General features: G+C 35.9%; 2 protein-coding genes, 1 non-coding gene and 3 pseudogenes across 7 annotated transcripts; 4 read left to right on the top strand and 2 right to left on the bottom strand.

Moving 5' to 3' along the window:
- Window positions 1-304: 304 nt before the first annotated feature.
- LOC104715931 (B3 domain-containing protein At2g24670-like) lies at window positions 305-1,089 on the bottom strand (annotated as a pseudogene).
- A 2,027-nt stretch (window positions 1,090-3,116) lies between these two features.
- LOC104713916 (B3 domain-containing protein REM13-like) lies at window positions 3,117-8,040 on the top strand (annotated as a pseudogene). Its single transcript, XR_015565991.1, has 10 exons — window positions 3,117-3,441; window positions 3,552-3,801; window positions 3,882-3,944; window positions 4,044-4,177; window positions 4,705-5,211; window positions 5,294-5,671; window positions 5,769-6,229; window positions 6,320-6,691; window positions 6,789-7,004; window positions 7,803-8,040. The product of XR_015565991.1 is annotated as a B3 domain-containing protein REM13-like (transcript).
- On the top strand, window positions 7,924-11,235 carry LOC104713917 (B3 domain-containing protein REM13-like). The gene is made up of 8 exons (XM_010431146.2): window positions 7,924-8,198; window positions 8,287-8,536; window positions 8,630-8,722; window positions 8,811-8,941; window positions 9,446-9,946; window positions 10,036-10,365; window positions 10,454-10,810; window positions 10,901-11,235. Exons 1-8 carry the CDS (start codon window positions 8,133-8,135, stop codon window positions 11,144-11,146), a joined length of 1,974 nt encoding a protein of 657 aa, XP_010429448.1. The 5' UTR covers window positions 7,924-8,132; the 3' UTR covers window positions 11,147-11,235.
- A 55-nt stretch (window positions 11,236-11,290) lies between these two features.
- Window positions 11,291-11,452, bottom strand: LOC147939282 (U1 spliceosomal RNA). Its single transcript, XR_015567474.1, has one exon. It is a non-coding gene; the product is annotated as a U1 spliceosomal RNA (small nuclear RNA).
- Window positions 11,453-12,689: 1,237 nt separating this feature from the next.
- On the top strand, window positions 12,690-15,221 carry LOC104713915 (B3 domain-containing protein REM14-like). 3 transcript variants are annotated; one of them, XM_010431144.2, is made up of 7 exons: window positions 12,690-12,911; window positions 13,031-13,313; window positions 13,411-13,496; window positions 13,578-13,890; window positions 13,988-14,112; window positions 14,207-14,674; window positions 14,759-15,221. In XM_010431144.2, exons 1-7 carry the CDS (start codon window positions 12,858-12,860, stop codon window positions 15,014-15,016), a joined length of 1,587 nt encoding a protein of 528 aa, XP_010429446.1. In that variant the 5' UTR covers window positions 12,690-12,857; the 3' UTR covers window positions 15,017-15,221. The 3 variants fall into 3 exon arrangements, with proteins under 3 accessions (XP_010429446.1, XP_019085121.1, XP_087320902.1); XM_019229576.2 differs by having other exon boundaries at window positions 13,393-13,496; XM_087464776.1 differs by having other exon boundaries at window positions 14,207-15,221.
- A 426-nt stretch (window positions 15,222-15,647) lies between these two features.
- On the top strand, window positions 15,648-19,619 carry LOC104713914 (ubiquitin carboxyl-terminal hydrolase 19-like; annotated as a pseudogene). The gene is made up of 11 exons (XR_015565988.1): window positions 15,648-16,058; window positions 16,366-16,573; window positions 16,674-16,762; window positions 16,868-16,953; window positions 17,038-17,200; window positions 17,280-17,403; window positions 17,804-17,961; window positions 18,067-18,151; window positions 18,234-18,446; window positions 18,562-18,623; window positions 18,720-19,619. The product of XR_015565988.1 is annotated as a ubiquitin carboxyl-terminal hydrolase 19-like (transcript).
- Window positions 19,620-19,843: the final 224 nt, after the last annotated feature.

The raw sequence follows: 19,843 nt of genomic DNA, 5'->3' as shown, positions 1-19,843 counted from the left end.
ATAAAATCAATTTTCTCGTTTACTAAAAACACTACTGTATCTTAGTAGTAGAATTGCGAAACGTTAAACATCCACATTATAAATTAAAACTAATAATCAAAACCTACTAAAAAAACTAATAATCAACCAACAAATCCAAAAAATAAACCACATTAGAAACCTTAAAAATTCCATTAACAATAAATAAATGAAAATAAAAAAAAAAACCTAAAAACTCCCTTAGAGAAGAAATAACCCAAGCTTCCTTGTCAGGCAAGTCATCATTATGTGTTTAGTAACCTTAAGAAGCCTTATCGTCCCAGAATCACTCGGCGGAGAAAGGAACGATAACGAAATAGAGTTGGTCTTCGGAGCGGAAAGACCAGAGGCTGATCTGATCTTTACTCTCTAGACTGAAATCTTTAACCACTTGATTCCAATTTGTAACCAAATTGTATACAGGACAGTCCCCCATCATCCATAATTTCAGTCTCATGATATATTCCTTAACTTCAGTTCGATAAGTAGCCAAGAGTATCGCGTTTACTCCTACTTTAGGAAGCCTATTGGCATCATTTTCAATGATAAGTTCTTCCGCGTGGTTCAAGAAATCCAACTCCACAATTTGGCTGATAGGTATCGAGAGACGATTGTTGTTTGCAACCACATCCGTTTTGGTCAATGCTTTATCTATAATCTTCTTTGAATTGTCTTCCTCGTCTCCATCGTTCTTTTCTCTCATCAACCTGATCAGCCACTCTGGCGTCGGGTTTCTTACCTGGGAAACTTAAAAGGTTCTGTACTGCCTTTTGCCTTCTTAGATTTCCGTTCCTTGAGAGGAAACCTAGGAGGGAGATTATGTAAGTTTCTAGTGTCATTAAGGTCTTCTTCTTTATGCATAGACTCCATGTCGACGGTAGAAGAACCAGTAGCAATCGTCGTCGAGCTCGAGCTTTCGTTTCTTCGAAAAGACCTTCTCCACTCCGCATGATTAAGCATACGTAACCTAAGTCTCCGATACTCTTCCCTCGTTGGCTTTGAGCTTTTCATAATCAGTAATGTTTCTGCAGCCTCTACATCTTTAGACACCTCTTCTTCTTCGATCAGCATAGCTTTCTTTCTTTCTTTTTGTAATAGAAAGAAATAATTAAGTTATGTATATATATAATACGGAGATAGGATTTATATTAGTATTTGGAGTTGTTTTCAAAGTTATCTAGTTTATTTTTTTTTTTAAGATGTAAATATAGTGTTTACTTGATTGATTAGGATTTAAGAGCCATATTATTACGAACAATTTTATATCTTTAAAAACTCAGCTTAATATGTAATATAGGGAGATCCTTGTCGTCCTTCTTCTATTAGGATTTTATATTACTGTTTGGAGTTGTTGTCAAAATTATCTTGTATATATATATATATATTTAAATATGTAACTATAGTGTCTACTTGATTTATTAGAAATTGAATGCCAAAATTATTTACGAACAATTTTGTATTTTTACAAACTCTGCTTAATATTCTGGAAATTATCTAGCGATCAGAATTTTTTTTTTTTTTTGCTAGCTTTATATATATTGTTGCTCCAGGACAAAATGACCAAAATAGAAATACCAAACCGAACATATATAATTGAAAAAAAAAACAAAATTTTAATATATCCGAATGAATCTTTGAATAACCAACCGAACTACTCGGATTTGAACCATATCGAACCAAAAATCAAATGAAGCCTACTACATACAACGTTGGCTCTTTAATATTTTCCTCAAAATTTCCAAACTTTTTTTTCTCTCTTTGTCCTAAACAGATTCCTAAAAAATATCATATAATTTGTTGGGATACAATCTAAATCCCACATCTGAAGTTTGAAGGGACTATCATTAATGTATAAAGTTTTATGGTCAATCTACTAATTGCCAATTGGTTTTTAGTTGGAAGTTCAAGATAAGCCCAAAAATTTAACATGGTATCAGAGCCCAAGTTCAAATTCTGGTGAACTTAGAAAAGTGGATACAAAATGCCTCTTGTTAACTCAAGTAATGGGGACCGAAAAAGAGGTTTATTATCGGTTCAAGTGGGATCGGTTCGAGATGGAGTTATTATCTCGAGGAGGCGTGTTAATAAGGGAGATTGTTGGGATACAATCCAAATTCCACATCTGAAGTTTGAAGAGACTATCAATAATGTATAAATGTTTAGGGTCAATCTACTAATTGCCAATTGGTTTTTAGTTGGAAATCCAAGATAAGCTCAAAATTTAACATAACTAAGTACACAATAGACCCTACTGATGTGATATGCCCATGATGTTGCATTTCTCAAAAGCTTCCACCATCCGATGCATGCATGTTTCATCCATGCATACTCAAGTCTTGTAAGTAGTAGTCTTGAGGCTGGTAAAACAATTCAGGGTTTTGAAATCCTAAGATAGTACTATCTCCCAACTCCCAAGCCACTCCAAAAACCGTCATTCCAAACATCTTAGCTATAATCATCCGTAAAAATGTTACCGTTCAGCATCTACGACAAAAAGAAAAAGGAAAAAATAATCCTCTTATATTTTGAGTTGGTTCTTTAATATCCTCCTTAGAAATTTCCACTCTCCAGATTGTCTATGGTTGTGTCATTGATCATTTACCATTTTTCATCGCATGTGGTACTGTTTTCTACAACACCTGTATCCGAGCTATCATGGAACTATAGTCGGATTATTGTACTTCTACTTTTACTGTTTTTAACCTTGTTGTATCAAAAACATTGATAGCCTTGTATTAAGTTTTTGAGTAATTGAATGAATCACAAGCTTTGCCCCAAAAAAGAAACAAAAAATGAAATATTTAATAGTTACACTCTCTACATATACAACTCTATGACATTTGTTAATACACTTTTACTTATATACTTATTTTTATTCGTTAAACTGCACATCAATTTACATAGCGTTATGTATTGTTGGAATGTGAAACATAAAAGCAGAGGAATTGGGCAAGAAAATAATAAAAGTTAGGGCAACCATTATATCTCCGAGTTATACAATATTACGATTCTATGATATAGCCGCGGAACCACGCTCTCGAGAATCCCACAATTCTCAACAGATAATAAATTGGACCGGTAAAGAATTTAATAGGCCCATTTATAATATACTCTGGCCCAATTGATCTGTCGAGAGATCGAGAAGCTTCTTTGATTTCGCCGGGAAAACAAAAAGCGAAGCCAGACAGAGCGAGAGAGTGAGAAATCAATGGAGATTCCGATTCTCCCACACAAATTCATAAACAGACCAAAATAAATTTTTGCCCCCAAAATAAAAAAAAAGTTGTTACTTCGAAAAAAAAATGTTCTAGGGTTTGTTTCCTTCTTCCCTTGAAGTGAGCTTCTTCAACAATGGCGACGACATCAAGGGTTCATCATCCGCAATTCTTCCATACACTTGTTCCTGGCTTTCACACTCACTTCGTAAACTATCTCTTCCTTCTTCTTCTTCTTCTTCTTCTTCTTCTTCTCTCTTTCTCTACGATTTTCATTTCTTCTGTTTAAAATCATTGTTTGATTTTGTGTTCTTGTAGACGATTCCTGAAGACTTCTTCTTAAAGTATGTTGAAGGAGGAAGCGTCGCGGAGGTGAAATCGGACGTTTCGGATAGAACCTGGCAAGTGAAGATGTCAGGTCGGAGATTTACTGACGGTTGGGAGGAGTTTACGGTGGCTAATTATTTTCGAATTGGAGATGTTGTCCTTGTTAGATATGTTGGGGATAGTGTGTTTCATGTTTCTGATTTAGGACCTAATCACTCGGAGATTCAAGACAATGACGAGGGTAAACTTAGTCTTTGTTCTGTGTTTTTGGAGGTTTGTGTTTGTTAGTAAAGAAAATAAACTGTTAATTTGCTAAATCAGGTAAAAAGCGTTTGCATCAAGTAGAGTTTTCATCAAACAATGAAGACGGTGATGATGATGAAGGTAACTTCACTTCTGTTTTGGATGATGTTAGATTGTATGAGTCCAGTACGACTGAAACAGTATTTTGAGGGTTTAACATGTGTGATGTTTTTGATAAAGAGCTTCCTAGAGAGAAGAGAGCGAGGAAAAACAGTGAAGGAGCGGAAGCAGTTTCTTCTTCTTCTTCATCAGCTGACGACAACTCGTGTTTTGTGTTACTTGTCACGGCTTTGAATCTAAGGACAGATAAACTGGTATTTACTTTACTCCTGCATTGACCTCAACATCATACTAATTGTTTTTGCATATTGTGGTTTCAAATCAACCACCATTTAAGTGTAGTCTACTTTGGTTTGGGAGAAAAACTGTAGATGCAAAATCATAAGTTAACTTCAATTTTGTCCTTTCTAAGTTTGGTAAAACATCTTAGGTAACTGTATGTATTTTAAGCTTCAAGTTGGATTTGGATTTAGTTCATCTTTGTCTACTTTCTTGTGGGAGAAACATTGCCGGAATTTTGTTTTGGTTCTGTTGGCTGATTTGGTTTTATTTCGATTGGTTCGAGTTGCTCTAACTGCCTACTACTACTACTACTATTTTCATGCCGTAGAGAATCATGTAACTAAAGAAAATGTTTGTTCACGTTTGCTACATGATTGTTAAGTTGGTTTATCATGAACCTTAAACAAAGAGTCATGAGGAAATTCTGAAAATGCCTGTGATATACAAAGCAGCCCCTAAGTAAATTAATCCAAGTCTTGTGTTATTTTGGTGCTTGCAGTATCTTCCACTACATTTCACAAGCTCAAATTGTCTTACGAGAAAATGCCGTGAGATTGTTCTAACAGATGGGAAGGAAAGATCATGGGCATTGGATCTGGGGTTCGACGAATCATCTGATACTTTCTACATAAGCCGAGGTTGGAGAAGTTTCTGTGATGAAAATGGTCAAAAAGCTGGAGGATTCTTTATGTTTCAACTAGTGGGAAACGGGGAAACGCCTGTGCTCAGTTTATATCCTACAGAATCCATTAGCGATAGAAGGCAAAGAGACTGTTCGGAAGCTAGCAAGAGAGAATCGGTTGCCACAAAACTTAGTAGTGTGGAAGAGAACATAGCAAGGGAGGGCAGTAAAGACGAGTGCAGCTCACCGGAGTCATTGATGGATATAGAAAAAAGGAAGTCTATTCTGAAACCAAGAGATTCACCATATTCATCATATTCGCCATGTCATAAGCGATTCATAAAATTTACACTTCCACCGTATTATGACAAAATTGGAAAACTGGTAAGTAAATCAAAAACAACTCTTGATTCTGCCCTTTATTAGTTTTGACTCATGTTTATTCAGCTCTGTCAAATATATACAGAGTGTTGTAGCACCCTTCGTGAGGGAGAATGGCATCAAGCCTGGGGAGATATTTCTTTTGGATAAAGATGGTAGAAGATGGTTGACAAATCTTCTACTGGACTGTAGAGGAACAATGGCTTTGGGAAAGGGTTGGAAAGATTTTGTAAAAGCAAACAGCTTAGAGTCGGGCTTCACACTCAAGTTGATATGGGAAGAAACAATTCCTGTGCTTAGTTTGTGCTGTGCAGAATCTAACAATGACAGAGAGCTAGAAGAGTTTTTAAAAGCTATTGAGAAGAAGAAGAGTCATCTGAAATGGAGAGATTCAACTCCATCAAGCCGAAAGCAATTTGTGACATTAACAATTACACCTTACAGTGTCGAAAATAGTATATTGGTAAGTTTATCAAACGATTCTTGTTTCAGTGGTTGTTAGTTTATTGTCCTTGAATTGGTTTTGACAAACTGTTTTGCTTAACTGAGATCATCAACAGCGTCTCTCAATGACATTCACGAGGGTGAATGATATCAAGCCTGGGATCGTTACTTTGTTGGGAAAAGACGGTATAAAGCACCAGACGAATTTGTTATTAGACAAAACATGTGGAAGGATGGCTTTTGGAAAAGGCTGGAAAGATTTTGTTAAAGGTAATGGCTTAAAGACAGGTGACACCTTCACGCTCAAGTTGCTTGGGAAGAGCAAACTCCTGTGTTCAGCTTGTGTCCAACAGAATGTAGCATTGGCAGAGAAGCAACAAACCAGAAAAAGTCTCTTCCCATCGAACCTAGCACCTGCAAAAAAATCAGCAAAGACAAGAACATCAAACATGACAACAGCAAAGAGAAAAACAACAAAGAGGAGAGGAGGTCAGTGGATAGAGAGAGGAATCAATCGAGGCAAACACAATATGTGACATTAACAATCACACCTTCTGGTGTCAAAAACTGTAGACTGGTAAGTTTATCAAACAATTCTTGTTTCGCAGATAACTTTTTCTTGCTTTAATTCTTACTTGTTTTATTCTCCTTTCAAATCATTGTCCAGGTTCTTTCAGCGCAATTTGCGAGGGATAATAATATTAACAAGCCTGGAACGATATATCTGTTGGATACAGATGGTACAAAGTGGCTGACAAAGCTTCACCGAGACAGCATAGGTAAAATGAGTTTGGGAGAAGGCTGGAAAGAGTTTGCTAAAGCAAATGACCTCAAGCAAGGCGACTCCTTTACGATGGAATTAATATGGGAAGACACAACTCCCATGCTCAGTCTGTTACGCAAAGAGTTTAGCAGTTCAAAATCTAACAAGGAAGAGTCGATTTTCTCAGAACCTAAAAACAGAGATTCATCCCCAACAATCGAAAACAGACTCGTGACATTAGCACTCACACCTGAAGATGTTAAGGCCAGTAAACTGGTAACTTCATCAAACTATTCTTGTTTCAGATTTGAGTTGGTTTCTATCTTGAACTATAATTGGTAATGAGAGATGTGTTTGTTCAAATCTTCTGCAGATTCTTCCAAGTCAATTCATGAAGGCTAATGGTATCAACAGACTTGGGAAGATAACTCTTTTGAGTGAAAACGGAATGGAATGGTCAGGCTATCTGTTGACAAGAGATGGAACTGTCGCTTTAGGCTGTGGTTGGAAAGGCTTTTGTGAGGCTAATGGCGTGCAGTTAGGAGAGCCTTTTACTTTGGAGTTCATCAATAAACAAGATACAACTCCGGTACTTAAGTTCTCTTCTCCGTAGACTAAACACAAAAGAAAAATTAATTAGGAAAAAGATAACATGTAGGTTTGTTGCTGGCTTTAGGTAAAAAGAATAGGATTGTGAGAAACGTTTAGATTTGTCCATTAGTTCCTTAAATTCTTAGGCTATATATATTACTTACTAAGACATCATCCGTATTGTTCTTATGTCGAAATTGTATCCGGATGATTGGCCAGCTCTAGATTATTATTAAATTTTAGGATTTAAGTACCAGTTTATGTACTTTGTGTTGACACCCTAGACCTAGAGACCAAATTTGAGTTTTGTTATGAAAATGTCTCCAGTCTTTTGCTCTATAGTTGCTACTTCATCTGTTTGTAGCAATTGATTTGAAGACACTATAGTGCCAAAAGTACAAACTCCATTGTTCTTTTTTTTTTTTAACATCAAGCTCTCCATTGCTTATTTATTGGGAAAAATGTCAAAACAAATCTTCAACAGTGAAAAATGCAAGAAAAAACTTTAACTTTGTCAAATAATTAGCTAATTTTATTGAAACTTAGCTATTTTACAGAGAAATCAACGAAAACTTTGAGATTTAAATGACAATTTGAAAATTCAAGTTTTTTTCTTTCTCTGATTTGAATGGTTGATTTTTTTTTCCTTTTTTTTTTTTTTAAACATTTTGTCCTTATGATGTTATGCATTACACACTAGACACTACACAGATTTCTATTGCGTTGCTATGTTGTTAGAGATTTTGTAGGCCCAAATCCATCCCATAGAACTTAGGCCGAATCTATCTGGTGACAGATGGTGAAGTGAAGCTTTGACCATCAAATCGGAAACGCTAACGGAGCGAGAGACGGAGAGAATTAATCAGTAATCGGAGATTCTTCAGGAGTAACCATTAGCAGTGGTGTCTCTGTGTTATTTAGTATCAATTTTAAAATGATTCTAAAAAGACAAACATGCCTATGCCTTTTCACTTTATTTACAAATTTGTGCCACTGTCGAAACTCCGTTAGAAAAAGGAAAGGTTTGTTTTTTTTTTTTTTTTAAAGGAAAGGTTTGTTACTTAAGAAAACTTCTAGGGTTTTTTTTTTGTTTCTCTGCTCTTGAAGTTGCTTCTTCAATTCAACAATGGCGAAATCAAGAGTTCACCCGCAGTTCTTCCACACACTTGCTTCTGGCTTTCACACACAACTCGTATGTAAACTATCTCTTTCTCTGTGGACCAAGCTAGTCCAGAGATTTCTTTGTTCTGTTTTGGTTCAATTTCTTTGTGTTGTTGCAGACGGTTCCTGAAGAATTCTTCTCAAATTATATTGAAGGAAGAAGAAGCGTCGTGGAGCTTAAATCGGATGTTTCGGACAGAACCTGGAAAGTGAAGATGTCTGGTCGGAGACTTACTAGTGGCTGGGAAGAGTTTGCGTTGGCTCATGAGTTTCAGATCGGTGATGTTGTTGTTGTTAGATATGTAGGTGATTTGGTGTTCCATGTTTCGGATTTAGGACCTAATTACTCGGAGATTCAAGACTATAAGGGTAAAATAAGTCTTGTTCTGAATTCTGATTCTGTGTTTGGAGATTAGTGTTTCAAAGATGTGTTAGTAAGAGAAGAACTGTTTGCTAAATTAGGTAAAGATTTGTTGAAAAAGCGTTTGCATCCAAGAACACAAGTAGACTTTTCATCAAACCATGGAGATGTTCTTGATGATGAGGATAGCGTAGGTAAATAATTAGTTCTTTTGTATTCTATTGTGTTATTGACTGTACATGTATCCAGGGGTTTAATATGTGGGATGTTTCTCTGATACAGTGATTCCCAGAAAGAAGAAAGCGAAGAACATTCAAGAATCCGAAGCAGATGCAGTTTCTTCATCTTTGTCATCAGACAACTCATGTTTTGTGGCTCTTGTCACGGCTTCGAATCTACTCTCAGATACACTGGTAATTTAATTTACTCTTGCATTGGCCATAATATCATACTAATGGCTTAGTTACTCACTAAATGAAGGGCTGTTTCTAGTGTTGGGCATTTAGGTGTGTAGTCTAGTTTTGTTTGGAAGCAAAATCAAAAGTGAACTTCATTTTTTGTTTTGGTTCAGTTTGACAATACACACTATATGTATTTTAGCTTTAAGTTGGACTTTTGTTTATCTTTTTTTACTTTGGTGTGGGAGTAACCTTGCTGTAGTAAAAAACTGAATTCTGTTTGGTTTCATTGAAACTGGGTTGATTTGCTCTAGTTGCATACTACTCCTACTTACATGCATATAGAATCATGAAACTAAAGAAACTGTTTGGTCACGTTTGCTATGTATTATTTGTATGTTGGTTAGCCAAGAAACTAAAGAAAGAGTCATGAGGAAAATTCTGAAAATGACTGTGAAAATACAAAGCGGGCTCCTATAGTAGACTAATCCGAGTCTTGTGTTGATCTTGTTCTTGCAGTATCTTCCACTACATTTCACAAGCGCAAATGGTCTTACAAGAAAATGCCGCGAGATTGTTTTAACAGACGGAGGGGACAGATTATGGATATTGGATCTGAGGTTCAACGAATCATCTAATACTTTTTATATAACCCGCAGTTGGAGAAATTTCTGCGATGAAAACGGTCAAAAAGCAGGAGGTTTCTTTATGTTTCAACTAGTGAGAAACGAGGAAACACCTGTGCTCAGTTTATCCCCTACAGAGTCCACTAGTGATAGAAGGCAAAAGGACTGTTCAGAAGCTAGCAAGAGAGAATCTGTTGCTACAAAACTTAGTTGTGAGGAAGAGAACATATCAGGGGAAGGTAGTAAGGACGAGTGCAGCCCACCGGAGTCATTGACAGAAAAAAAGAAGGATGCTCCAGAACGAAAATTTTCATCATATTCATCATACTCGTCGCGTCATAAGCGATTCATAACATTTACACTTCCACCGGATTATATCAGACTTGAAAAACTGGTTAGTTTATGGTACTGTTTATGAAATACAACTCTTGATTCTGCCCTTATTTGTTTTGACTCATGTATTATTCGTTCAAATATCTACAGTGTCTTCCAAAGCCATTCGTGAGGGAAAATGGCATCAAGCCTGGGGAGATGTATCTATTGGGTAAAGATGGTAAAAAGTGGCTGATTAAACTAATACTAGACAACAAAGGAACAACGAAAATGAGAAAGGGTTGGAAAGATTTTGTTAAAGAGAACAACTTAAAGTCAAGCTTCACACTCAAGTTGATATGGGAAGACACAACTCCGGTGCTTAGTTTGTGTGATGCAGAATCTACTAGTGACAGCGAGCAAGAAGATTGTTCTCCATCGAGCCAAAAACAATTTGTGACATTAACAATTACATCTTCTGGTATCAAAAAGTGTAGACTGGTAAGTTTATCTTTGCGTATAACTCTTACTTGTTTTATCACATAACAAGAGGGTATTAATGTTTTTCTCCTTCCAAATCATTGTCCAGGTTCTTTCAGCGCAATTTGCGAGGGAGAATGATATTGACAAGCCTGGAACGATATATCTGGTGGGTACAGATGGTACAAAGTGGCTGACTAACGTTCAACGAGACAACAAAGGAACAATGACTTTGGGAAAAGGTTGGAAAGAATTTGCTGAAGCAAATGACATAAAGATAGGTGAACCCTTTAAGATGGAGTTAATATGGGATGACAAAACCCCTATGCTTAGTCTGTTGAGTACAAAGCCTAGCAGTTCAAAAGCTAACGAGGAAGAGTCCATTTCCTCAGATTCATCCCCAACAATAGATAACCGAGTGGTGACATTAACACTCACACATGAAGATGTCAAAGCCTGTAAACTGGTAACTTCGTTAAACTATTCTTGTTTCAGATTTAAGTTAGTTTCTTTCTTGAGTTATAATTGATAATGTGTTTGTTCAAATCTTTTGCAGCAACTTCCAAGTCAATTCATGAAGGCTAATGGTATAAACAGACTTGGGAAGATAAGTCTTTTGAGTGAAAGCGGAATGGAATGGTCAGGATATCTGTTGTCAAGAGATGGAACTGTCTCCTTGGGTTGTGGTTGGGAAGGATTTTGTGAGGCTAATGGCGTCAAGTTAGGACAATCTTTTACTTTGGAGTTCAGTTATGTAGAAGATACAACTCCAGTACTTAAGTTTTGTTCTCAGAGAGGCTAAATACAAAAATGATCAATTAGGAATGTATAAAAACAAGTAAAGGCATATACAACCATTTAAAAAATTTTGGTTAGTTGAGTTCTAAAATAGGTTTACAACTTTTGTAGCTGAAAATATAAGAAATTTTGAGAATAATATGAATGGTAGGGGCTGCGCGAACGCAAACCCCCTCTGCCACAAATAATGACGCAGGCTCTTCCTCTTGGGAAGACCTTAGGCTAAGCACCCCAACGTTATGTGCAATGTGGTCACTAGCCTAGGCCACTCGTCTTCATGATCACGAGTCGACCCCGTCCAGGTAAGTAATTTGAAAGAACCATCTACCTCTTGATTTATACTCCACTGGTCACAGTCATAATTTTGTATCCAAGCGATGTGGGACTATTTTTGTTAACACATCGTGTCGTTTTAAGCTCCTGGTTTCCAACAACGTGCTGGTTCTCACAACCCCAATTAATGTCTGGTTTTGATTACCTATATATAGATTTCCAGCACAATCAACGTTGATGTTACATAACTTGTATGATTCGTATTTCATAGCTTAATCTTCATAGTATAGACTATAGATGCAGGAGCAAGTGTCGTTTATGCCAAAACAGTTTAAAAACACACAAAGCAAAAAAATCAATATTCAATGTAGAAAATTCTTCCAGAACCGAACCGGACTGTTTAACCAAAATCGGTTCTAAGAACTAAACTTTAGTAGTACAGTAAAACCTCTATAAATTAATACTCTATAAATTAATAAATACTATAAATTAATAAATTTTGCTAGTTCCAAGTCGGGCCAGTGTAAAAAATAACAAAATTCGATAAGATAATAAGATAATAATTTTTTTGAAATCTCCATGTAAAATATAGTCCCAATAATATCATAAATTAATAATCATGTAATATATATATATATATATATATATATATATATATATATATATATAATGTATGTTTCTCCTAAAGCTCATATCTATAAAACAATTGTTATGTTGTATTTTTATGTTGTATTGTCATAAAAATAGCTAATTTTTTAAAAAGTTTTCAATTTCTAGATATTCATCATTTATATTTTGATAATTTAATTGACTATTAAATTATAACAATTGATATTATTAAATATGAATTTATGTATATCATGTGTATAAGTGAGTTTGTCTATTGTATTTGTAATTTATTGTTAATAATGTTTTCTATATATTACAAATTCAATTCCAATACCATAAAATTTACAAAATCGGAAAGTATAATTTTATTCTGCTAAAATTGTCTCAATTCATAATTTTTAAAATTCAAACTATTAAAAATATATCTATAAAATAATAATTATTAATTTACACTATAAAATAATAATTATTAATTTATAGATAAATTAATATCACTTTAAATTAATAAAATGTTTTGGTCCCAACATTATTAATTTATAGAGGTTTTACTGTATATGGATTAGTTAAAAAAAAAACAAAAAATAGTAGTACGTATATGGATATAATAAGATAAGAAAAAAAAGGTTCACAATAAATATTCATATTAAAGTCATCTACCTAAAAAAATGTCATCGAAGGGTCTTATTGAGTGACAATGGTTATAAATGCTGTCAGAGTTTCAAGAACACTAAAATAAACTGTCGTCTTCAAGTTGGAATTGTTGTTACAATTCTTTCCTCCAAGAAACTGTGCCGTAGACTTTGGGAGATTTAGAGCTTCGCAAGATTTTGGGGATGCCAAATAAACATTTCTTCAAGCCTCTTCTTCCCGGATTTCACAGCCACTTGGTACTCTCTCTCTCTCTCTCTCTCTCTCTCTCAATACCATTTTTTATATATTGTGTCTGTCTCTCTGAGAAGCTAATTGAGAAAGATGAGTCTGGTTTTGTATTTGCATGTTGGTTCAGACAATTCCTGTAGCCTTCTTCTTGAAGTATATAAAAGGAAGAGATGAGCAGAAGAAGACGGCAAGGCTAAGATCAGACGCGTCCAAGATAATCTGGAATGTGAAGTTAGATGGCAAAAGACTCACTGATGGTTGGAAAGAGTTCGCTCTTGCACATAATCTTCGAATCGGCGACATTGTTATTTTCAGACAAGAGAGAGACTTGGCTTTCTATGTGACACTATTGGGACCTAGCTGTTGTGAGATTCGATATGGTTCTTGTTTAGAAGAGGAGACCAACCTCGGTGAGTTGTGTTCTGTTCTGACTCTGTGTTCATATGGATCTGTTGGTAGAAAGAACCAGTTTGACTATTTAACACTTAGATTCTCTTCTTTTTCCAGAGAAGAAGAAGGAGAAGAAAAGTCCAAATGAAGACTCTTGTTTTGTGGCTAACGTCGCGCCTTCGAGTCTACGTTATGACTCATTGGTACAGTTCTCGATCTTCATCTGAACTCCAGTAGGAAACTCTCATTCTAGGGTCTGAATTTATTGTAATGTTTTTCTTCAGCTTTTTCCAAAGGCTTTTGTGAGGGAAAATGGTGTAGTCACTGGATCTGGAGAGATTGTTCTGATGAATGAAAAGGGCAGATCATGGACTTTAAAAATGAAACAAAAGCCATCATGCGGAACGATTTATGTCAGAGGAGGTTGGATCAATTTTTGTGATGCCAATGGACTTAAAAGTGGAGATACCGTCACTTTCAAACTGATCCAAAGAGGAAGAACTCGTGTTTTACGTTTGTTAGCTAAAGAGTCAAAACAAGAAGCTAATGATGTGTCTCTTTCCACAGAACCGGAGAGCGATGAAGATAGCAACATCGGTGAGTTGTGTTCTGTCTGATCTCTATCTTTAACCATGACACTTGACATTAAAGAAATGTGCACATATTTGCTTAGTTTCATTCCTTTCTTTTTCAGGGAAGATTCAAAGGCAGAGGAAAATGAAAAAGAGTCCAAGAAGAGACACAGAGTCGTCCTCTTCACTAGATCCCTCTTGTTTTGTGGCTAGTATTGCGCCTTCGTCGCTACGTTATGACACAATGGTATATTCTACTGTCTCTATTTGAACCAAAATAAAAACTCTTTGACTCTCAATTAGATAACGTTCATGTTGTAATATTGTTATGATTTTTTCAGTATCTTCCAAAGAAGTTTATGAGGGAAAATGGAATATATACAAAACATGGAGAGATAATTCTGATGAACCAAAAGGGCAGATCATGGACTCTAGATTTGAAACGAAAGAAGTGGTGCGGAACTTTTTGCATCAAACGTGGATGGAAAAGTTTCTGTCGTGCCAATGGCCTTAGTGCTGGAAGTATAATAACTTTCAAACTGATCAAAAAAAGAGGAACTCTCACTCTACGTTTGATCCCAAATGAGGGGGAAGAAGAAGAAGAGATCTCAGAAGCTAACAAAGTAGAGTCTCTTTCGAGAGATCAGGAAAGCGATGAAGAGAGTAGCCATGACGAGAAAATCTCACAGGAATGCTCAAGAAGAAATGAAAAGAAGCGTAGATTGAGATGGATAGCTTCATCTTCACCATCGAAAAACCGATTTGTGACATTAACTCTTACACCTTACAACGTCTCAGCTTCTGTACTGGTTAGTTTCATCACTCCAAAGAAGCATTGTCTTTGTTATATTGTCTATAAAATCTTAATCTTTTTGTGTGAATCTGTGTTGCAGCGTCTTCCAATACCCTTTACAAGGATGAATGGCATCGATAAAGAAACTAAAATGACTCTGTTGGATAAACAAGGTAAGAAATGGTCCACGAAACTGCATTTAGAGGACGATAAAAGTAAAAGACTAAGAATGGTAGGAGGCTGGAAAGGATTCCTCCAAGCTAACTGTGTGAAGGCTAATGAATCGATCAGGTTGGAGCTGATTTGGGAAGAAGAGAAAAGTTGTGTTCTTAAGTTCCGCTCCAAGGTGAACCTATAAACCAAATGAAACTGTATGAGTTTAATGTTTAAATGTATCAATGTTTGACTCTCTTTTCTTCGGTAAAATTTAACAATGGTAGCCATGACTCTTCCGGTCTAATTGTACTACAATGACAATGGTAGCCATGTTTAAATGTATGAGTTTTTCTATGTATGTTGTATGATCCGAGTAAGTTACTTCAAACTTTATCAAATTTTACTTATATTGGATTGTTTATACATATTTTGTACATCGATCTTGAAGCAACTTTATATGGTGTGACGTCACAACTAAAAAAAATGGCAATTCTCACAAATACCACAAAAATAAGCTTTGTTTCCAAATTTATCACATTATCTTTAATAAGCTTCTATTTATTTTTGCTTTTTTATTATTTATTACTCATAACTCATTTTCTTATATATATCATAATTTATTTTTATTTAGAAAGAGACATGTTATGTCTAATTATCATTAAAATTAAATTTCTTATAATGTAAATAAATCTACAAAAAAATATTAGTTGGCCTATAATAACTGAAAATTGACTAAATTAGAGAAAAGAAAAAAGACAAAATTGAAAAAAAAAAAAAAAAAAAAAAAAAAAAAAAAAAAGGAAAGAAGTGTCCAAAGGTAAATTAATTGAGCTAAAGGCCCATTCTCAATTCCTTAAGGCACTAAACAAACACAGAGCAAAAGAAAAAGAAAAAAACAGAGGAGATTCTCTTGGCATCTCCGAATCGAATCTGAGAAACAAAGAAGAAGAAGATCGATGTTTGAGAGAAGGAGGAGACACGATTTGGAATTAGATGCATGAAGTTGTATTACCTGTGGATCTAAAATTCTTCACGCAGCTTGTATTGACGCTCTTCTTTCTCTCAATCGGTCTTCTCTACTTTGTCAAAAAAACAGCTGCAAAGTACTTCGAGGTCGGTGGTGGCTCCGGTGGTTTCGATAGCGACCACCGCAGAGATTTCATGGTTCCCGATACGGCTGAATGCTCTGTATGTGGGAAGGAAACTACCAAGAAGTGCTCTCGTTGCAAATCTGTTCGATACTGGTATGTTGTTAAGATTCAAAGTTTCTCCCTTTTTTTAGGGTTAGGGTTTGGATTTAGATGTAGCTGGAGATTGATAAAGGAACGATTTTTCTTGTGAAAGTTTCGATTTTTAGGAATTTTAGTTCCATCTATTGTTTGTTATTAGATATAATGTCTCCTTATTAGACAATTTTGCTTGTGAAATTTTCGATTCTTTAGTTAGTTTCCAATGTTTCTTACAGAACAATCTTGCTTTTGAAAGTTTGGAATTTTTGGGTTATTAGTGCTTTTTTATATATTTGGAATTTGTTTTGTTCTCTGGCACTAGCTCTGCGGCTTGCCAGAAGTCAGATTGGAGCTCAGGACATAAACTAAAATGTAAGGTGTTTCGGAGTACTGACTCATCATCGGTGGGAAGAGATGATGATCACGATTTCAAAGCTTCTCTCTTTGGGAATATGTCTGCTTCTAAGAAGACTAAGCTTGCATTGGTTCCTAAAATGAGCCAAAGCAAGGTTGCCCTCAAGCCAACAGATGTAATGGTCTTCTTTTACTCATCTGATGTTTTTGGCACTCTCTTGATAGTTTGTGGTTGTGCAGAGTCTGATTCTTTTTTTTGTATTCATTCTTCTGCAGGTTCTTTTCCCATACGAAAGTTTTGTTAATTATTTTAACTGGGACAGACCAATAATGGCTCCTTGTGGGCTCACTAACTGTGGAAACAGGTTTTTTGCTCATCTGGATTCTAGTGCAGCTTTAATGCACCCATTGAATGAGTTCAATTCTTTTTAAATGATTTTCTTTTTCCTTTAATGTCAATCCTCTTTCAGTTGTTTCGCCAATGTGGTTCTACAATGCCTTTCGTGGACTCGTCCTCTTGTTGCATACCTTCTGGAGAGAGGCCACAAGAGAGAATGTAAATTGTTTATCAGAGGAATTTTAATGCTTTTTGTCTCTTCCATTGGTTTTCTGTAATTGGTTTCTATCTTTTGTTTAACAGGTAGGCGAAATGATTGGTGCTTCTTTTGTGAATTTGAAACTCATCTTGACAGAGCAAACTATAGCCGGTATCCTTTTTCACCAACGAACATTATTTCGCGGTTGCCTAATATTGGTGGAAATCTTGGGTATGGGAGACAGGAGGATGCTCATGAGTTGATGAGGTCAGCAGTTGTTCCTCGTTCGTGTAAGCCTAGTGTGGAGTTTCTGTAAGTTAATGCTTTGAAAACTTATGTGATATAGGTTTGCAATTGACATGATGCAATCTGTTTGCCTCGATGAATTTGGTGGAGAAAAAGTGGTGCCTCCTCGCGCTCAAGAAACAACACTTATTCAATATATATTTGGTGGCCTTCTTCAGTCACAGGTACTGTATTTGCAAATTCTGAATTAATACAAGCTTGATGAAAAGTGTTTTCAGAATATATATGTTAGCTTTATGTTTGTACCGTAGAGTCATTAGGTGATAAGTTTGATTCAGGTTAATCTTTCTATCGACCTACTCTTAAGAGGTTTATAATGAATTGAGTGGAAGACTGATTTCCATATCCTAGGTCTGCGTGTAATCATGATCTCAGTTCCAATTCTTTGTCAACCGTGATGGCACTCACACTTTGTTTATTTCATTGAAGATGTTTGAACTTACTTCAGTTGCTTTAGTTTCATATCTATGTTTCATATTTGAAACTTGGTTCTGTTGCTTTAAATTATTGTCTTCTCTCTTTTTGGAACTTTCCCCTCAATTGCTGTTATTCGTTATTTTGCAGGTCAAGTGTACTGCTTGCAGTAATGTTTCTGACCAATATGAAAATATGATGGATTTAACTGTTGAGATCCACGGGGATGCCGTATCATTGGAGGAATGTCTTGATCAGTTCACAGCCAAAGAGTGGCTTCAGGGGGATAATCTATACAAATGTGACAGGTATTTAATATTACTTCTGCAGCCTTAATTTGAATTAGAGACATGGCTGATATGCTCATCCTGTGAATGGAGTGTGTTTCTCAAACTATATTATCTCTTTTCCAGATGCAATGACTATGTGAAGGCATGCAAGCGCCTTTCAATTAGTTGTGCTCCAAATATTCTTACAATTGCCTTAAAAAGATTCCAGGTTTGTGCTACATTGTCCTCCTTTTTGCTTTTAGTTAGCCTCGTTGCCATAGATTATCTAAGAAATCTGAAAATATGTGCAGGGTGGGAGGTTCGGTAAACTCAACAAAAGAATAAATTTTCCGGAGACGTTTGATCTTGGCCCTTACATGAGCAGTGGAGGAGAAGGATCAGATGTATACAAACTCTACGCTGTGATTGTGCATTTAGATATGTTGAATGCCTCGTTTTTCGGCCATTACATATGCTACATTAAGGACTTTCGTGGAAACTGGTACAGAATAGACGATTCGAAGGTAAAAATCATCTTTTATACTCTCTTGTTGTTATGTTTCACTGTTACATATATTGACCTAAACTAGGATGCAATTGTAAGGAAACTCTTCTAATCCCGTCTGAAAATACTCACAGGTGGAAAACGTTGAACTGGAAGATGTCCTTTCTCAGCGAGCATACATGCTCCTCTACAGCAGGTAGAGCAATAACTCTTTTGCCGAGTTTGTGAATTTACTAGAACTGTATTAAGAGAAATAACTTTTAACACAAAATGATATCTGATATTGGTGCAGGGTTCAGCCCAGACCAGCAAAGTCTTAGATCCGAAGAAGGTCAAGATAAGAAGAAAACTGAATCATCAAACACAGAATCTAGCCAAGAGGGCTCTGTTGAAAGTTCCGAGGTGGAGGCAAATGACACGAATGTGTCCTCGCTGTGTAACGGCATCATCTCACATTCAGAAGACCCTGAATGCGAAAAAGAATCATCATTGTCGTCAATGTCAGAATCCGTACCAGTGTCTGAAGAAGAAGGAAAGGAAGTTGACGTAAGGGTTGATACAGTAGATTCTGAATCAAACCCTTCTATGGAGATGGAGCATGATTCCGGAACAGATCATCAAGAAGAAGTAGCAAATGGGAAAGAAGATGCAGTGGTTGAAAATCTGGCTGTTGATTCTTCGTGTTTGGACGTTACTACTCCATCTCCATCTGCTGCTACAGAGTTCATACCTCAGGAGAAAGAACATTCAGACATTGAGTCCAAACCCCTGGAAAAAGAACAGTCAGACACTGAGTCCAAACCCCTGGAGAAAGAACATTTAGACACTGAGATGATCGATGCTCAATGAAATCGAATCACAAACATTTTTCATGGCTCTTGATAGTTCGGAAAAGGGAGCTTCTAACTTAACAATAATGCTGTTAAAAATTGCTTTAGACGTTGCAACTTCCGGTGCCTGAAGGATATATAGAAATTGTTGGATCCTGGAGACTTTAGAAGAAATTTAGGGTTCTTACTGGTTGAACTAGAGTTTACAAAGCCAGGATTGGTTCTTTATTAGTCGTATGAGATAGAAACTTCAGGATCCGTTAAGTTATTCTTTCGATTTATATTTCTCTGTTTTGATATATTTTCCCAATGAACCCAAAACTCTCATAACATGAAAAGATTAATGAAGGACACATTGACAACTGTGTGCTTAATTTAAGTGTTCTTGTTATACCTAACTTTGCAGTTTCGTAGTTGAACGCAAAAGTAACAATAACTTGTACACAAGGTTGCTTAACTGTCTATCTTCTCCAAAGAAGTTCCTTCGCAAATCTCGATGGCTCTATCCATAAGCATGAAATCAAATAGACTAGTAGACCTTATTTGTAAACCCCTTACACACAAGTTCCATATGATGAGAATACAA

This window comes from Camelina sativa, chromosome 9, assembly GCF_030686135.1.
Source record: "Camelina sativa cultivar CO46 ecotype springtype chromosome 9, ASM3068613v1".
NCBI classification, from domain to species: Eukaryota; Viridiplantae; Streptophyta; class Magnoliopsida; order Brassicales; family Brassicaceae; genus Camelina; species Camelina sativa.
The sequence above is the reverse complement of the archived record's forward strand: the minus strand, read 5'-3'. Positions and strand labels throughout refer to the sequence as shown.